Genomic DNA, 11,929 nt, shown 5'->3' on the forward strand with positions numbered 1-11,929 from the left:
AAATTCAGTCAGATAGATGCAGAAATTCTTTTGCCTACTGCCGGCTTTGAAATAACAACCAAACTTAAGTTTCATTGTAGTGGTTTTGAGGAGCTATTTTCTGTTTTGTTTGGCCAATTATCTGCTGGAACAAGAAAAACTACACCAAACAACTACAAGGCACTCAGTAGAGTGCATATCCCTGTTAGATGGGTCAATTATGAGGATATAACTAACCATTTAACTTGTTTCATATTTACCAAAAGTCAATAAAACCCCTACTGGTGAGAAAAGTGAATCAGTTCTTCCTTGCCCCATTTTGTAACCTTTTCACAAAGCCTTTTGCAAACCTGTTCATATCTGTTAGAGATATCCTGCCATCCAAACAAACAGAAAGAGGTGAAAACAGTGGTGGAGTCACCAGTGAAGGTAACAAAGTGGACCCAGAAACTTTTTAGCAACACATTTAAAGTGTTTAACAGGGGGATTCTTTGGTTCACACTCCATGGGTCACTCTGCAGTATGCATATGTTGGATTTATGTTGCTTTTTAAGGTTGTGTTATTTATTTAAGGTCATGTTGTCAGGGCCTTTAGCCTGAAGACTGACTGAAGTTTGAAAGAGTTTTACAGCTGTGTGATGCTGATGTGAGACCTAGAGCGGCATCCTGTGACACTGTGAATGTAGCGCTGTGGTTTATGACTCAGTTCCTGAACACTAACTGATACAGACACACACACAGAGAGAGAGAGAGAGAGAGAGAGAGAGGGACAGAGAGGGGGACAGAGAGAGAGAGAGAGCGGAAGCGAGAACAAGAGAAGAGAGAAAGACAACTGGTGAGGCATCTGGTTGATTCTCGTCCACCATTTTTATCAAAGTAAACCTAAGTGAAAAACAAAGAGAGAGAGGGAGAGAGAGAGAGACAGAGAGAGAGAGAGAGAGAGAGAGAGAGAGAGACCTGAAAACAGTCTTTGGACTCTCGCCATGATGAAGCTGCACAGTCGACTCTGTCTCCTCGGTAAGTTCAGCAAGGTGCCGACCTGCTTCCTCCCGTTTCAAACTTCAAACTCACATGCACATTTCACGCTTCAGTCTTAACGTCATTTTACGGACCTTTGTGGCAAAATTTGTTCTTTTGCAGCTGCAAAAACGTCAGAAAAGAAGTATAAAAATACATATATTTCTGTTGGGGTTACTGGACACCCAAAATTGAGAGACTCTTGAAGGATTTCCAGTGAAATTCAAGGATGAAACATTGAGTCAGTTTTTTTTTTCTTGCTTAAATCTTCCATCCATTTTCAAACATGTCCAAAGCCTATATTGTTGTATTTTTTCCCTCATTTATTCATATTTTCCCCCACTATTTCCACAAACTTTCAAGGATTTTACAGGCCTGTGGGGACCTGCCACACGCAAGCAGCAATTCAGTGCTTTTAGCTGACAGAACAAAAGTCAGGTGTACTTACAAGTGTACTTTTACTTATTGTTGCTACTTGTAGTGCAGTTTTATTGTTTAAATATGCATAACTATATATAGAATGATTGCTGTATGTGTGTCTGTGAAAAAAGTACAGTATACAGTGTGTAAAATGATAAGAATACAACATGTGAGTTTCCAGATCAGCAACATTTCAAGCAAGCAAAGGAGATCAATTCAAAGGTCAGAGGTCGCAGCACACGGTCAAATGTGCAATACTAAATGAGATGCTCGTCTGTAAGTTGCAGGGTTTTTTTTTCTTGCATCTCTCTTCCTCCTTCTGCTCATGTTTTCACACCCACATGCCATCTTCTTCTCTTCTCTTTGTCTCATTCGTTTTCACACGTACAAAAATGATGTAGTGGTATATGGAAAATAAAAGTTGTGATGTTCAGCCCCATCAGTTTTTTTCCTTTCATACAAGCAACTATAAGCACTGGATCTACAAATCGGAGTAGTCGGTGCACTCGCAGCTCAGTAAAGCTGCTTTCTGTCTTTGTTTCATGCACCTTGGCCATGGAACGAGCTGCACAGTATCATTACCTGAGATGTGCTCCCTTCTTTGAATATTTTTAAAGATCTTTTACGAACGGCTGTGAAGGCAACATGTTGCTGTTTTGCACCATTTCCCTCACTTGAGGTGGACTACATCGCTGCAACAGCCGGCGTGTCTCGCTCGTGTTGCCTTTATGTAATGTTTTGTGTTCGAGCACGTGAAATAATTTTTGTTATGTGAAAGTAATTGTGCCGCCATCTTGACCAGACCAGGGCTCTATGGAAGAAGAGGTCGTGTATCTCAGTGGGACCTTCCTGCATAAATAAAGGTTACATCAAAAAAAACGTTAAGGCGAGCAGCCACCAGTATGAGGGGCAAAAAGATCAATGACATTTTCTTGAAAAAGAGTTTGTTTTGGTTTGGTTTTCTTGAAAAGAAACCCCAGTTCCTTTATCTTCCATCAGGTTCACACTTTGTTAAAATGCTTTAATGTGATTGTTACACCATCAACACAATGGAAAAAGCTTTAAAAAAAGGAGAAACTCACTGACAAGTTGCTCTCTCTTTCTCTTTCTCAGGTTTTATAGCAATATGTTCATTTGCCAGCGTACAAGTGGAAAGTGTGGTGACTCCCGGTCCTGCTCCTGTAGAACCTCCTATAATGGACAGTGGTACAGTCATGCCTGTCCTGTCCTGTTGTGTTATGATGTGGTGAACTGTCCTGTTCTGTCCTGTTCTGTCCTGTCCTGTCCAGCTATGGTTTGTTCCATCATTTTCCTCCAATGTCACGCTCAGGACAGGAAGCTCAAACGCTGTAGTTAAGTTGTACCAGGTTGCCTCTTTTGTAAATCTGACAAAACGGTGTCGTGTCACCACTCGCCAAGTGATCAGCAACTGAGAGAACACTGGAAAATGAAAATCCAGACGGACATTGGGCCATATTTCAAAGTAAAACAAGATATTTAATCACCCATTTACGACGGCGTACTAGGGTCACTGTACAGAGAAAGAAAATACACAGCCTAGGAGGGAAGGGTGGGGGGTAATATTACAAAAAAAACAAATGAATTTCCAAGAATAAAATCCTAAATTTATGAGGAAAAAAACTTGGATATTCTGTGAGATTAAAGTGGTAACTTTACAAGAAAAAAAACTCACAAATTTATGAGAATAAACACAGATTTTCTGAGATTATAATGCCACAAATTTACAAGAAAACAGTAAAAAAAAAAAAAAAAATCTCCTAAATTTGTCAGTTCTTTTTTTTTTTTTTTTTTTTCAGAATTTTTTCCTCAGAATATTTCCAACCTACTCTGGTTGAATATTTTTTTTTCTCTTCTCCCTACAGTGACCTTAGCACGCCGTTGTACCCATTCGCTGCTGTTACACAACAGCTAACGTTAGCATTCAACTACTATTTCGCTGATTTTACCATTTTATAATGTCACGTGATACGATAGGAAAGGTTTAAATTAATACTGAAATGTCAGTGAAAATGATGGAGATGTTTATTAAAGCCTGGAGGTAAAACCCTGTGGATGTGGAGTGCAGTGTAACGTTAGCAGTGTAGCGTTAGCTGAGGAACGTTCTGAGATGTTCTGCTCACTGGAACACAGAATTTAACTCCAAACTTTAACATGTGGACTTGAAAATGTGTCCAAGATGTTGAATCGTTGTTTATATTTGATAATAATTTCACATTCATCCTATCATGTAACCATCAATTAGGAATGAAACAGTGACATTAGGAAGTGGCTGAATGCTAACGCTAGCTGTTGTTTAACGGTAGCTAACGGGCGATCAAATATGTTGTTTTACATTGAAATTTGACTCGATGTCCCTCTGGATTTTCACTCTGTAGTTTTTTCAGTTGCAGATCAATGGGGAAGCGGTGACACAATAATGTTTTAGAGAATTTAAAACGGCCGCCGTGTGAATTCGGTCCATCAAACACAACAGAACATCCTGTCCTGTGTTGTTGTTGTTTACTGACCTGTGCCGTTACTTCCTTCTTGTGTTGTTATGTTGTTTACTGTCCTGTCCTGTTGTTTTGTGGGAGTAAATAACTACATTTACTCACGTTACTGTAACCGAGTAGCTGATTTGTGTACTTGTACTTTTCAAAATCGGTAGTTTTACTTTTACTTCAGTCCGTTTTCTGCCTTTCTTCCCTCACTACATTTTAAATCAGATCCATTGCAAAGAACAGATAATCAATGACAGAGTGTGGAACCTTTCACAATAAAAGCTCCGTCAGCAAAGATTAGAAGAGGAACAGTACTTCTACTTCTACTGCAGTCAGATACCAGCAGAGTGATAGTACTTCTACTGGAGGAGCAGTTTGCGGTACAGTGGTGTTGTGCTGCTGTGTCGTGTCGTGTTTATTCGACTGTGTTGCCGTGGCATCACACGTACTGTGCGTTGCTACAGCGGTGGTCGCCATGGTAACAGTCGCCCCATCCCCCAGCGGGCTGACGTTGTGCGCCTGTTCCTTGTTTCCCTGATTCTAGACGTTTCTCCAACTGATCCACTCCTCGGCGACGGTAGGGAGTCACTCAACGAAACGGCAAATGAGACCGGGACAACAGAGGAACCATCAGATCGCCTGTCAACCGTCTCCATGGTAACAGTCCAAATACAGGAGTAGTACCAGTAAAGTCGTAGCTCGCAGTGCCTCTTGATATAACTTCACAACAAGCACAGACACGACAGGTTTCACTCCAAAACAATGTGATAATGGCGACTAAATGTTTTATGGCTGCAGCATCACATCATATAGGAACAACGTTTTATTTTTCCCTGGAGGTCGGCGGCACATGTCTGGGATCTCTGGAAACCTCAGGATCTCCTCTAGAATCTGAAATTGAATTCTGTGGGTTTGAATGAAGCTCGGCCTCACAGCGTGTGCGTTTATAACGACCAGCCAAACCACGAGTGACAGCTATTTAGTGGAAACACATTTTATGATTTTAAATACAGAAAGTTGATGTTTTTGTTCTGTTGGAAGTCATTTCTTTTTCAAAAAAATCCAGGAAAAAAAAGTGAAACAAATCACAGCTGGCCTCAGTCCTGATTGGCCTCCCCCATTAATGAATTACTGAAATCCGGCCAATCAGGACACATCTGAGCTGGTTCACCTCATTCAAACCGGAGGAGCTGCTGCTGTCAGCCAATCAGAGTCCAGATTAGTCATGGCAGAAGAGCCACAGGGGGCATGAAAATTTTAAATTAAGATGTGAGATTGAGCTCGGGATTATGAACAAAACAAAACAAAACCAAAAAAAAGTCACGAATCTGAGATTAAAGTCAGAATTATCTCAGAATTCTGACTTTAATCTGAAAGGGTGATTGTTTGTTTTTTTTTTTTCAAATGTTATTTAAAAAGCAGCATGAGCTCTGATCTCAGACCAGCTCTTTTTTTTTAACTTTTACAGGAAGAGACGACAGGAACACCCGCCGCTGCCAACTTCACCGACCTCTCCGACCTCATCGATTTCAACGTCACAAAAGACGGACGCGACTTCCTGCATGAAGACCCGGAAGCGACCAATGGCAGCGCGGCGTCAATGACACCAACCTCGGTCAGCCCGACAAGCAGTGAGGGGAGGGGTTCAGTTTCTGACGGTGTGCCGGTTTCCATAGCGACGACAACCACGACGACACAAGCAGGTGCTGCAGTTGTGTAGATACACACACACACACACACACACACAAACAAGCAAACACAGTGAGTCTGCACTGCTGTGTAGGTGAGACTGTCTTCCTGTGTGTCTGACCACAATGTACACACACACATACACACACACACACACACACACACACACACACACACACACGTAGGTCTGACAAACTTGCATTCACGTTCTTATATGCATGATGATATGCATAAACAAGTGTAAAGGGCACACGCACGCATGCACACACACACACACACGCACACCTACACACCCTTGGCTTTTCAAGGAACTACCACAGAAATCATTTTTCAGAAAGCATTTTTATTTTTAGCATTTTTCACTGTAACAGAAATAAGATCAAACAAAAAAACAAACAAAAACAAAACAGAAATTTCTTTGCAAGTTTTATGTAATTTAATCAGTGTTGATAGTTCAGTATAAAAATTGATCCCCTCATTCATCATTCAATAATTAATAATTCATCACACTCACCAGATACTAATTCCCCTATCAATCACTACCTTCAGTAATCTGTTACACTGATCACATGGTATTGATTGGATATTAGGATATTAGTTTGTATGAGGGTGTTTTCCACTGGCTCCTGTTTCCACCAGGGGGCGGCATGGAGCCAGCACACACTGACTGCATTCATCTAAAAACTGATTTGAAAATACTCAACATGAATTATCTCTTTCTTCCAGTGCCTGTCCAGGGAAGCAGCGCATCCTGGGGTAAGACACGAGTTATAATTATGATTTATTTGTGATCATTTATTTCGCCTCAGCAAGGCAAGGCAATTTCATTTCTATGGCACATATCATACACAGAGCAGCTCAGTGTGCTTCACGTAAAAACAAGAAAAGTGAAAAGAAACAAACATTTAAAAGAAAATAAGAAAATCCATACAATAAAAAAAAACAATTGTAAATGAAAATAACAACAATTAAAATCATTATAGTTACTAAATAGATTAAAAAGGCGCAGAGACATAAAAACTAAAACAGATCATAAAATAGGAGTGCAGCAAAAAAAAATGTATTGCTTTAAAACGATAACAAATTAAAATACTAAAATGCTTTGAAAGAGCTCACCTGTAAGCACATCTCAGGCCTGCGACTGTTACTACTAACATTATTACTGCTACTACTACTAATATCGCTACTACTGGTACTACTACAGCAACTGGTACTACTGCTAGTACAACAGGTGCCCCTATTTTTTGGGGCCCCTGTCAGGCGGGCCCTTGGAATTGTTCTAACTTTTCTCCCATATAGGGAGAAAAGGGGAGAAAATGGGGATAGGGCCCTTGAGTGTTTTTTCCCCAAAAAATGCAGTTTTTCCAGTTTTCTCAGATGGATTATCAGAAAACATAAGACACCTGTGGGATGCCGATGCTGGTTTCTGTCACTCGGTGTCACAGACATGAAACCTCTCCAGTTTTGCTGCTGAAACTTTCATTTTTTCCAAGATATTGATGCTCAAAGTTGGCTACGGGAAAAAAAAAATTCATGTTGAAGAAAAAACAGATTTTGGTTTAGGATGGTGACACCGAGGAAGGATGTAAAACTGACTCGGCTGCAGTTTTGAACAGAGTTCAGGTGTGTTTTTCAACCCTGAAGATTTCACGTGGCTACCTCTGTTAGGAATTAATTTTTGAGACTCAGAAACGCTAAAAAACAACAAAAAAAAAACAACAATGATGTGAATAAAAAAAAAAAACTTAAATTTGGTCCGAGCTGTATGGACTTTGAGGAGCTGTGACTCAGAAAATATTCACAGTATGAATGTACGAGTTTGCAAGGCTTCATTAAATATGCAAAATATATTGTAGGAAAAAAAATCTGCTGATTCTGAGAGGGTCAGGTGGGAATTTTTCCTAAATTTCTTGATTTCATATGGAACGACCCAACTTCCATTATGCCTGCTCATACTAATGTCACAGTTACTGCCCTGTTTACTCCAACAAAAAGAGTAGAGAAGGTACTTCTACTACTAGTACTGCTAAATTGCACACAGAACTCTAAATCTTTTTTATTTTATTGTATATTTTATTATTCTGTAAAGCACTTTGAACTGCCTCTGTGTGTTGAAACATGCCATCTGCCCTGTTTTTTCTTGCTTTGCCACTTAACGACGAAAAGAGAAATCACACAAGACGCTGCTCTCTCTCTCTCTGTATCTAATTTTCTGACACATAAAGTCATAAACATGGCGCACTTATGAGAAATGATGATTTGTTTACAACATGGAATATTGAAATTTCTTTCAAATGGCACCTTCGTCATTACTTTATTTACTTTATTTAATGCTTGCAAATGTGTTAATAAACCTGAGAGTTTGCTGAAAAAAAAAAAAAAAAAAAAAACATGGAGCCGGAGGAGGGGGGTAATGTTCAGAGAGAAAAACTAAAAAAAAAACACAAAAATGTCCAAAATTAAAGGCGGAAATTTACAAGAAAAAAAAAACTCTAATGTTCTCTGAGATTGACGTAGTAAATGTCACAAATTTATGAGAAGAAACTATAAAATTCAGAGGCTGTAAAGTCACAAATTTATGAGATAAAAATTGGAAAAATACTACAATCAAATACTTGTCTTTTTTTATCCTCATAAAATAGCTACATGTATTGACTTTGCTGCCACTCGCCGTGTGTCAGGCCTCATCAGATTAGACTGACACAGATTAGATTAAAGTATTCTGAATCTCAACATTGTTTTCCTCTGAAGTCACATGATTGTGATTCTGGGCTCAAATCACCAGGATTTCCCTCTGACTGAATCCCACAGGAGGAGAACAACTAGCTTTCACTGTTTTTTCTCGCAAATTTGTGACTTTACCGTCATAAAATTTGTCATAAATAAAATCATAAAGATTTTGTCTCATAAATCTCTGGTCTTAATCTCAGAATTTTTCAGTATTTTCTCACAAATTTGTAACTTTAGAATCTGGGAATTTTTAAGAATTTTAAGAAGAGTTTTTTGCCACACAAATTGCTGAGTTTTTTTTTTTTTTTTTTTCTCATAGATTTACCACCTTAATTTCAAAAATTCTGTTTTTGTTTGTTTGTTTGTTTGTTTGTTGTCTACTTTTGCGCTGTTGACCCCAACACAGAAAAAGTAGGAAATCAACTTGTTTTAAAATTTTTAAAAATATATATATATTTGCGGTGTCTCTGCAGGTTATGTGATCCTGGTGATGATCATCCTGTCCGTGGTCGCGCTCTGCGTCATTCTCTTCTTCCTCAGGAGACACAGCAGGGTAAGACTGGTTTTAGGCGGAATGCACCTTTAAAAACACACTCTGGCTTTAACATTAGATAACATTATAAGAGAGCCGTGTATGAATTCTCACATTTTTTTTTTTTTTTTTACATTTGAGGCATTTAGGTGCTGTTTTCATGTGACTTTGTTACTATTGACTGATTACTGATTATTGATTATATATTATTGATTATTGGTTATTGATTATGCAGAGGTATTCGTTTGACCTGCACCGTCCCGGGCCGTTCAGCCACAACGGGCCCGAACACACCGGCACCTTTGAGCCTGTGTATCTGGATGACCTGGGTGAGTGTGTGTGTGTGTGTGTGTGTGTGTGTGTGTGTATGCATGTGTGTGTTTTACATTCACATTAACATGAATGACTGAACAGCATGTTTGTACTGTACACACACACACACACACACACACATGTGGACTAACTTTCCTTCTTTTTTGTCTATGCATGTGTATGTGTGTGTGTGTGTGTGTGTGTGTGTGTGTGTTTGAGCATGTGTATATATATATGTGTGTGTGTGAGTGAGTGTGTGTGTGTGTGTGTGTGTGTGTGTGTGAGTGTGTGTGTGTGTGTGTGTGTGTGTATGTGTGTGTTTGAGCATGTGTATATATATATGTGTGTGTGTGTGTGAGTGAGTGTGTGTGTGTGTGTGTGTATGTGTGTATGTGTGTGTGTTTGAGCATGTGTATGTGTGTGTGTGTTTAAGCATGTGTATATGCGTGTTTTGTGTGAGTGTGTGTTTGAGCATGTGTATGTGTGTGTGTGTGTGTGTGTTTGAGCATGTGTATAGATGTGTGTTTGCATGTGTGACTGTGTGTGTGTGTGTGTGTGTTTGAGCATGTGTATAGATGTGTGTGTGTGTGTGTGTGTGTTTGAGCATGTGTATATGTGTGTGTGTGTGTGAGTGTTTGAGCATGTGTATATGTGTATATGTGTGTGTGTGTCTGTGTGTGTGTGTTACATTTACATTAACATGAATGACTAACATGTCACACACTACATACACACACACCTGGAGTTTCACTCATTGGTTTTTGTGTATGCATGTGTATATTTATGTGTGTGTGTGTGTGTGTGGTTACATTTACATTAACATGAATGACTAACATGTTTTTACTGTACATACACACACACCTGGAGTATCACTCATTGGTTTTTGTGTATACATGTGTATATATGTGTGTGTGTGTGTGTGTGTGTGTGTGTGTGTGTGTGTGCCTCAGACCGCCCGGTCCCGTCGGACCATGTGACCAGCGATGACCTTTCACCTCCTCCGGTAGCCAATGGGACGTCTCTCCCGTCGGAGGAGAAGAGCTCAGCTGGAGAGAACGGTGGCCATTTTTCTTTTTTTTTTTTTGTTTTAAATTCAGTCTCTCTGTGTGTCATTTTAATATTTTTATTTATATTTTTATCATAAATAATATCCAATAAACAACAAAAAACAAACAGAAAGACTCTGCTGGCTCTTTAACGCCGTCTCTTCCTCCGTCCAGCCCCCAACGGACAGGTGGGCGGAGACGGGCCAGAGACTCCGCCCCCCTGCGACCTCAGCCTCTCATTGGACATCGACCTGACTGACAAGAAGTCCGACCAATCGGGCAGCTCGAGCTCGTTCTTCGACGCCGTCTGCCAGGAGCAGCAGAACGGGAACAACAACAACCCGAGTGAGTTTGGTCTTTATTCTGTTGGGTTTGACGGCCAGAAACACAAAGTCAGATTTTAATTCTGCTGTTCCTCTGCTCCCCCACCTCCTCCTCTCCTTTCCTTTCTTTCCTTTCCTTTCTTTCTTCTCCTTTCCTTTCCTTTCCTTTCCTTTCTTCTCCTTTCCTTTCCTTTCCTTTCCTTTCCTCTCCTTTCCTTTCTTCTCCTTTCCTTTCCTTTCCTTTTCCTTTCCTTTCCTTTCCTTTCCTTTCTTCTCCTTTCCTTTCCTTTCCTTTCCTCTCCTTTTCCTTTCTTCTCCTTTCCTTTCCTTTCCTTTCATTTCTTTCCTTTCCCCTCCTCCTTTCCTCCTTTCCTTTCCTCTTCTACTTCTTTCCTTTTCTCCTTTCCTTTCCTCCTCTCTTCTCCTCCTTTCCTTTCCTTTCCTTTCCTTTCCTTTCCACTTCTTTCCTTTCCTATGCTTTCCTTTCCTCTCCTCCTCTCCTCCTTTCCTTTCCTCCTTTCCTATCCTCTCCTTTCTTCCTTTCCTCTCCTCTCCTTTCCTTTCCCCTCCTCCTTCTCTCCCCTCCTTTACTCTCATTTCCTCTCCTCCTCTCCTTTCCTTTCCTCCTTTCCTCTCCTCTCCTCTTCTTTCCTTTCCTTTCCTTCCTTTTCCCTCCTCCTTTCCTCCTTTCCTTTCCTTCTCTCCTCTTCTCTCTTTCCTTTCCTTCCTCTCCTCCTTTCCTCTTTTCCTTTTCTTTCTTCTCCTCCTCTCTTTCCTCTCCTCTCCTCGTCTCCTTTCCTCTCCTCTCCTCCTTTCCTTTCCTTTCCCCTCATCCTTTCCTCCTTTCTTTCCCTCTCCTCTCCTCTCCTCTCCTCTCTCCTCCTCTCCTTTCCTTCTCTCCTCTCCTTGTCTCCTCTCCTCCCCTCCTCTCCTCTTCTTGTCTCCTCTCCTCTCCTCCTCTCCTCCCCTCCTCTCTCCTCATCTCCCCTCCCCTCCTCTCTCTTCGTCTCCTCTCCTCCTCTCCTCTCCTCCCCTCCCCTCCTATCTCTTCGTCTCCTCTCCTTCTCTCCTCTCCTCCTCTCCTCTCCTCTCCTTGTCTCCTCTCCTCTCCTCCTCTCTCCTCCTCTCCTCTCCTCTCCTCCCCTCCTCTCTCTTCGTCTCCTCTCCTCCCCTCCTCTCCTCAGCCGGCGGCTCCAGTCTTCCCTTCGTTGAGATCAGTCTGGACGAGCCGGTGTGGTGCGATCACCTCCTCACCTCACCCGGGCCGGCCTCCTCCGTCCTGCCCTTCTCTCCTTTCTCGCTCTCCTCGTCTCCTTAGCAACTCCACCATCACCACCACCATCATCACCATCATCACCACCACCATCACCACCATCACCA

General features: G+C 41.1%; 1 protein-coding gene across 2 annotated transcripts; it reads left to right on the forward strand.

Moving 5' to 3' along the window:
• Positions 1-777: 777 nt before the first annotated feature.
• LOC115376414 (uncharacterized) lies at positions 778-11,929 on the forward strand. Of its 2 annotated transcripts, none has more exons than XM_030075977.1 (10): positions 778-996; positions 2,530-2,622; positions 4,462-4,574; positions 5,386-5,620; positions 6,333-6,362; positions 8,810-8,889; positions 9,104-9,197; positions 10,131-10,241; positions 10,401-10,571; positions 11,734-11,929. In XM_030075977.1, the coding sequence occupies exons 1-10, from the start codon at positions 963-965 to the stop codon at positions 11,865-11,867; spliced, it is 1,095 nt and encodes a 364-aa protein (XP_029931837.1). In that variant the 5' UTR covers positions 778-962; the 3' UTR covers positions 11,868-11,929. The 2 variants fall into 2 exon arrangements, with proteins under 2 accessions (XP_029931837.1, XP_029931838.1); XM_030075978.1 differs by having other exon boundaries at positions 10,131-10,238.

This window comes from Myripristis murdjan, chromosome 18, assembly GCF_902150065.1.
Source record: "Myripristis murdjan chromosome 18, fMyrMur1.1, whole genome shotgun sequence".
Classification (NCBI taxonomy): domain Eukaryota; kingdom Metazoa; phylum Chordata; class Actinopteri; order Holocentriformes; family Holocentridae; genus Myripristis; species Myripristis murdjan.

Bases quoted from the DNA above. Each gene is read 5' to 3' on its own strand.
- LOC115376414 (XM_030075977.1), top strand. From the start codon at position 963: ATGATGAAGCTGCACAGTCGACTCTGTCTCCTCG. The intron at 6,363-8,809 runs GTAAGACACGAG...GTGTCTCTGCAG, and splicing joins GGGAAGCAGCGCATCCTGGG to GTTATGTGATCCTGGTGATG. The intron at 9,198-10,130 runs GTGAGTGTGTGT...TGTGTGCCTCAG, and splicing joins TGTGTATCTGGATGACCTGG to ACCGCCCGGTCCCGTCGGAC.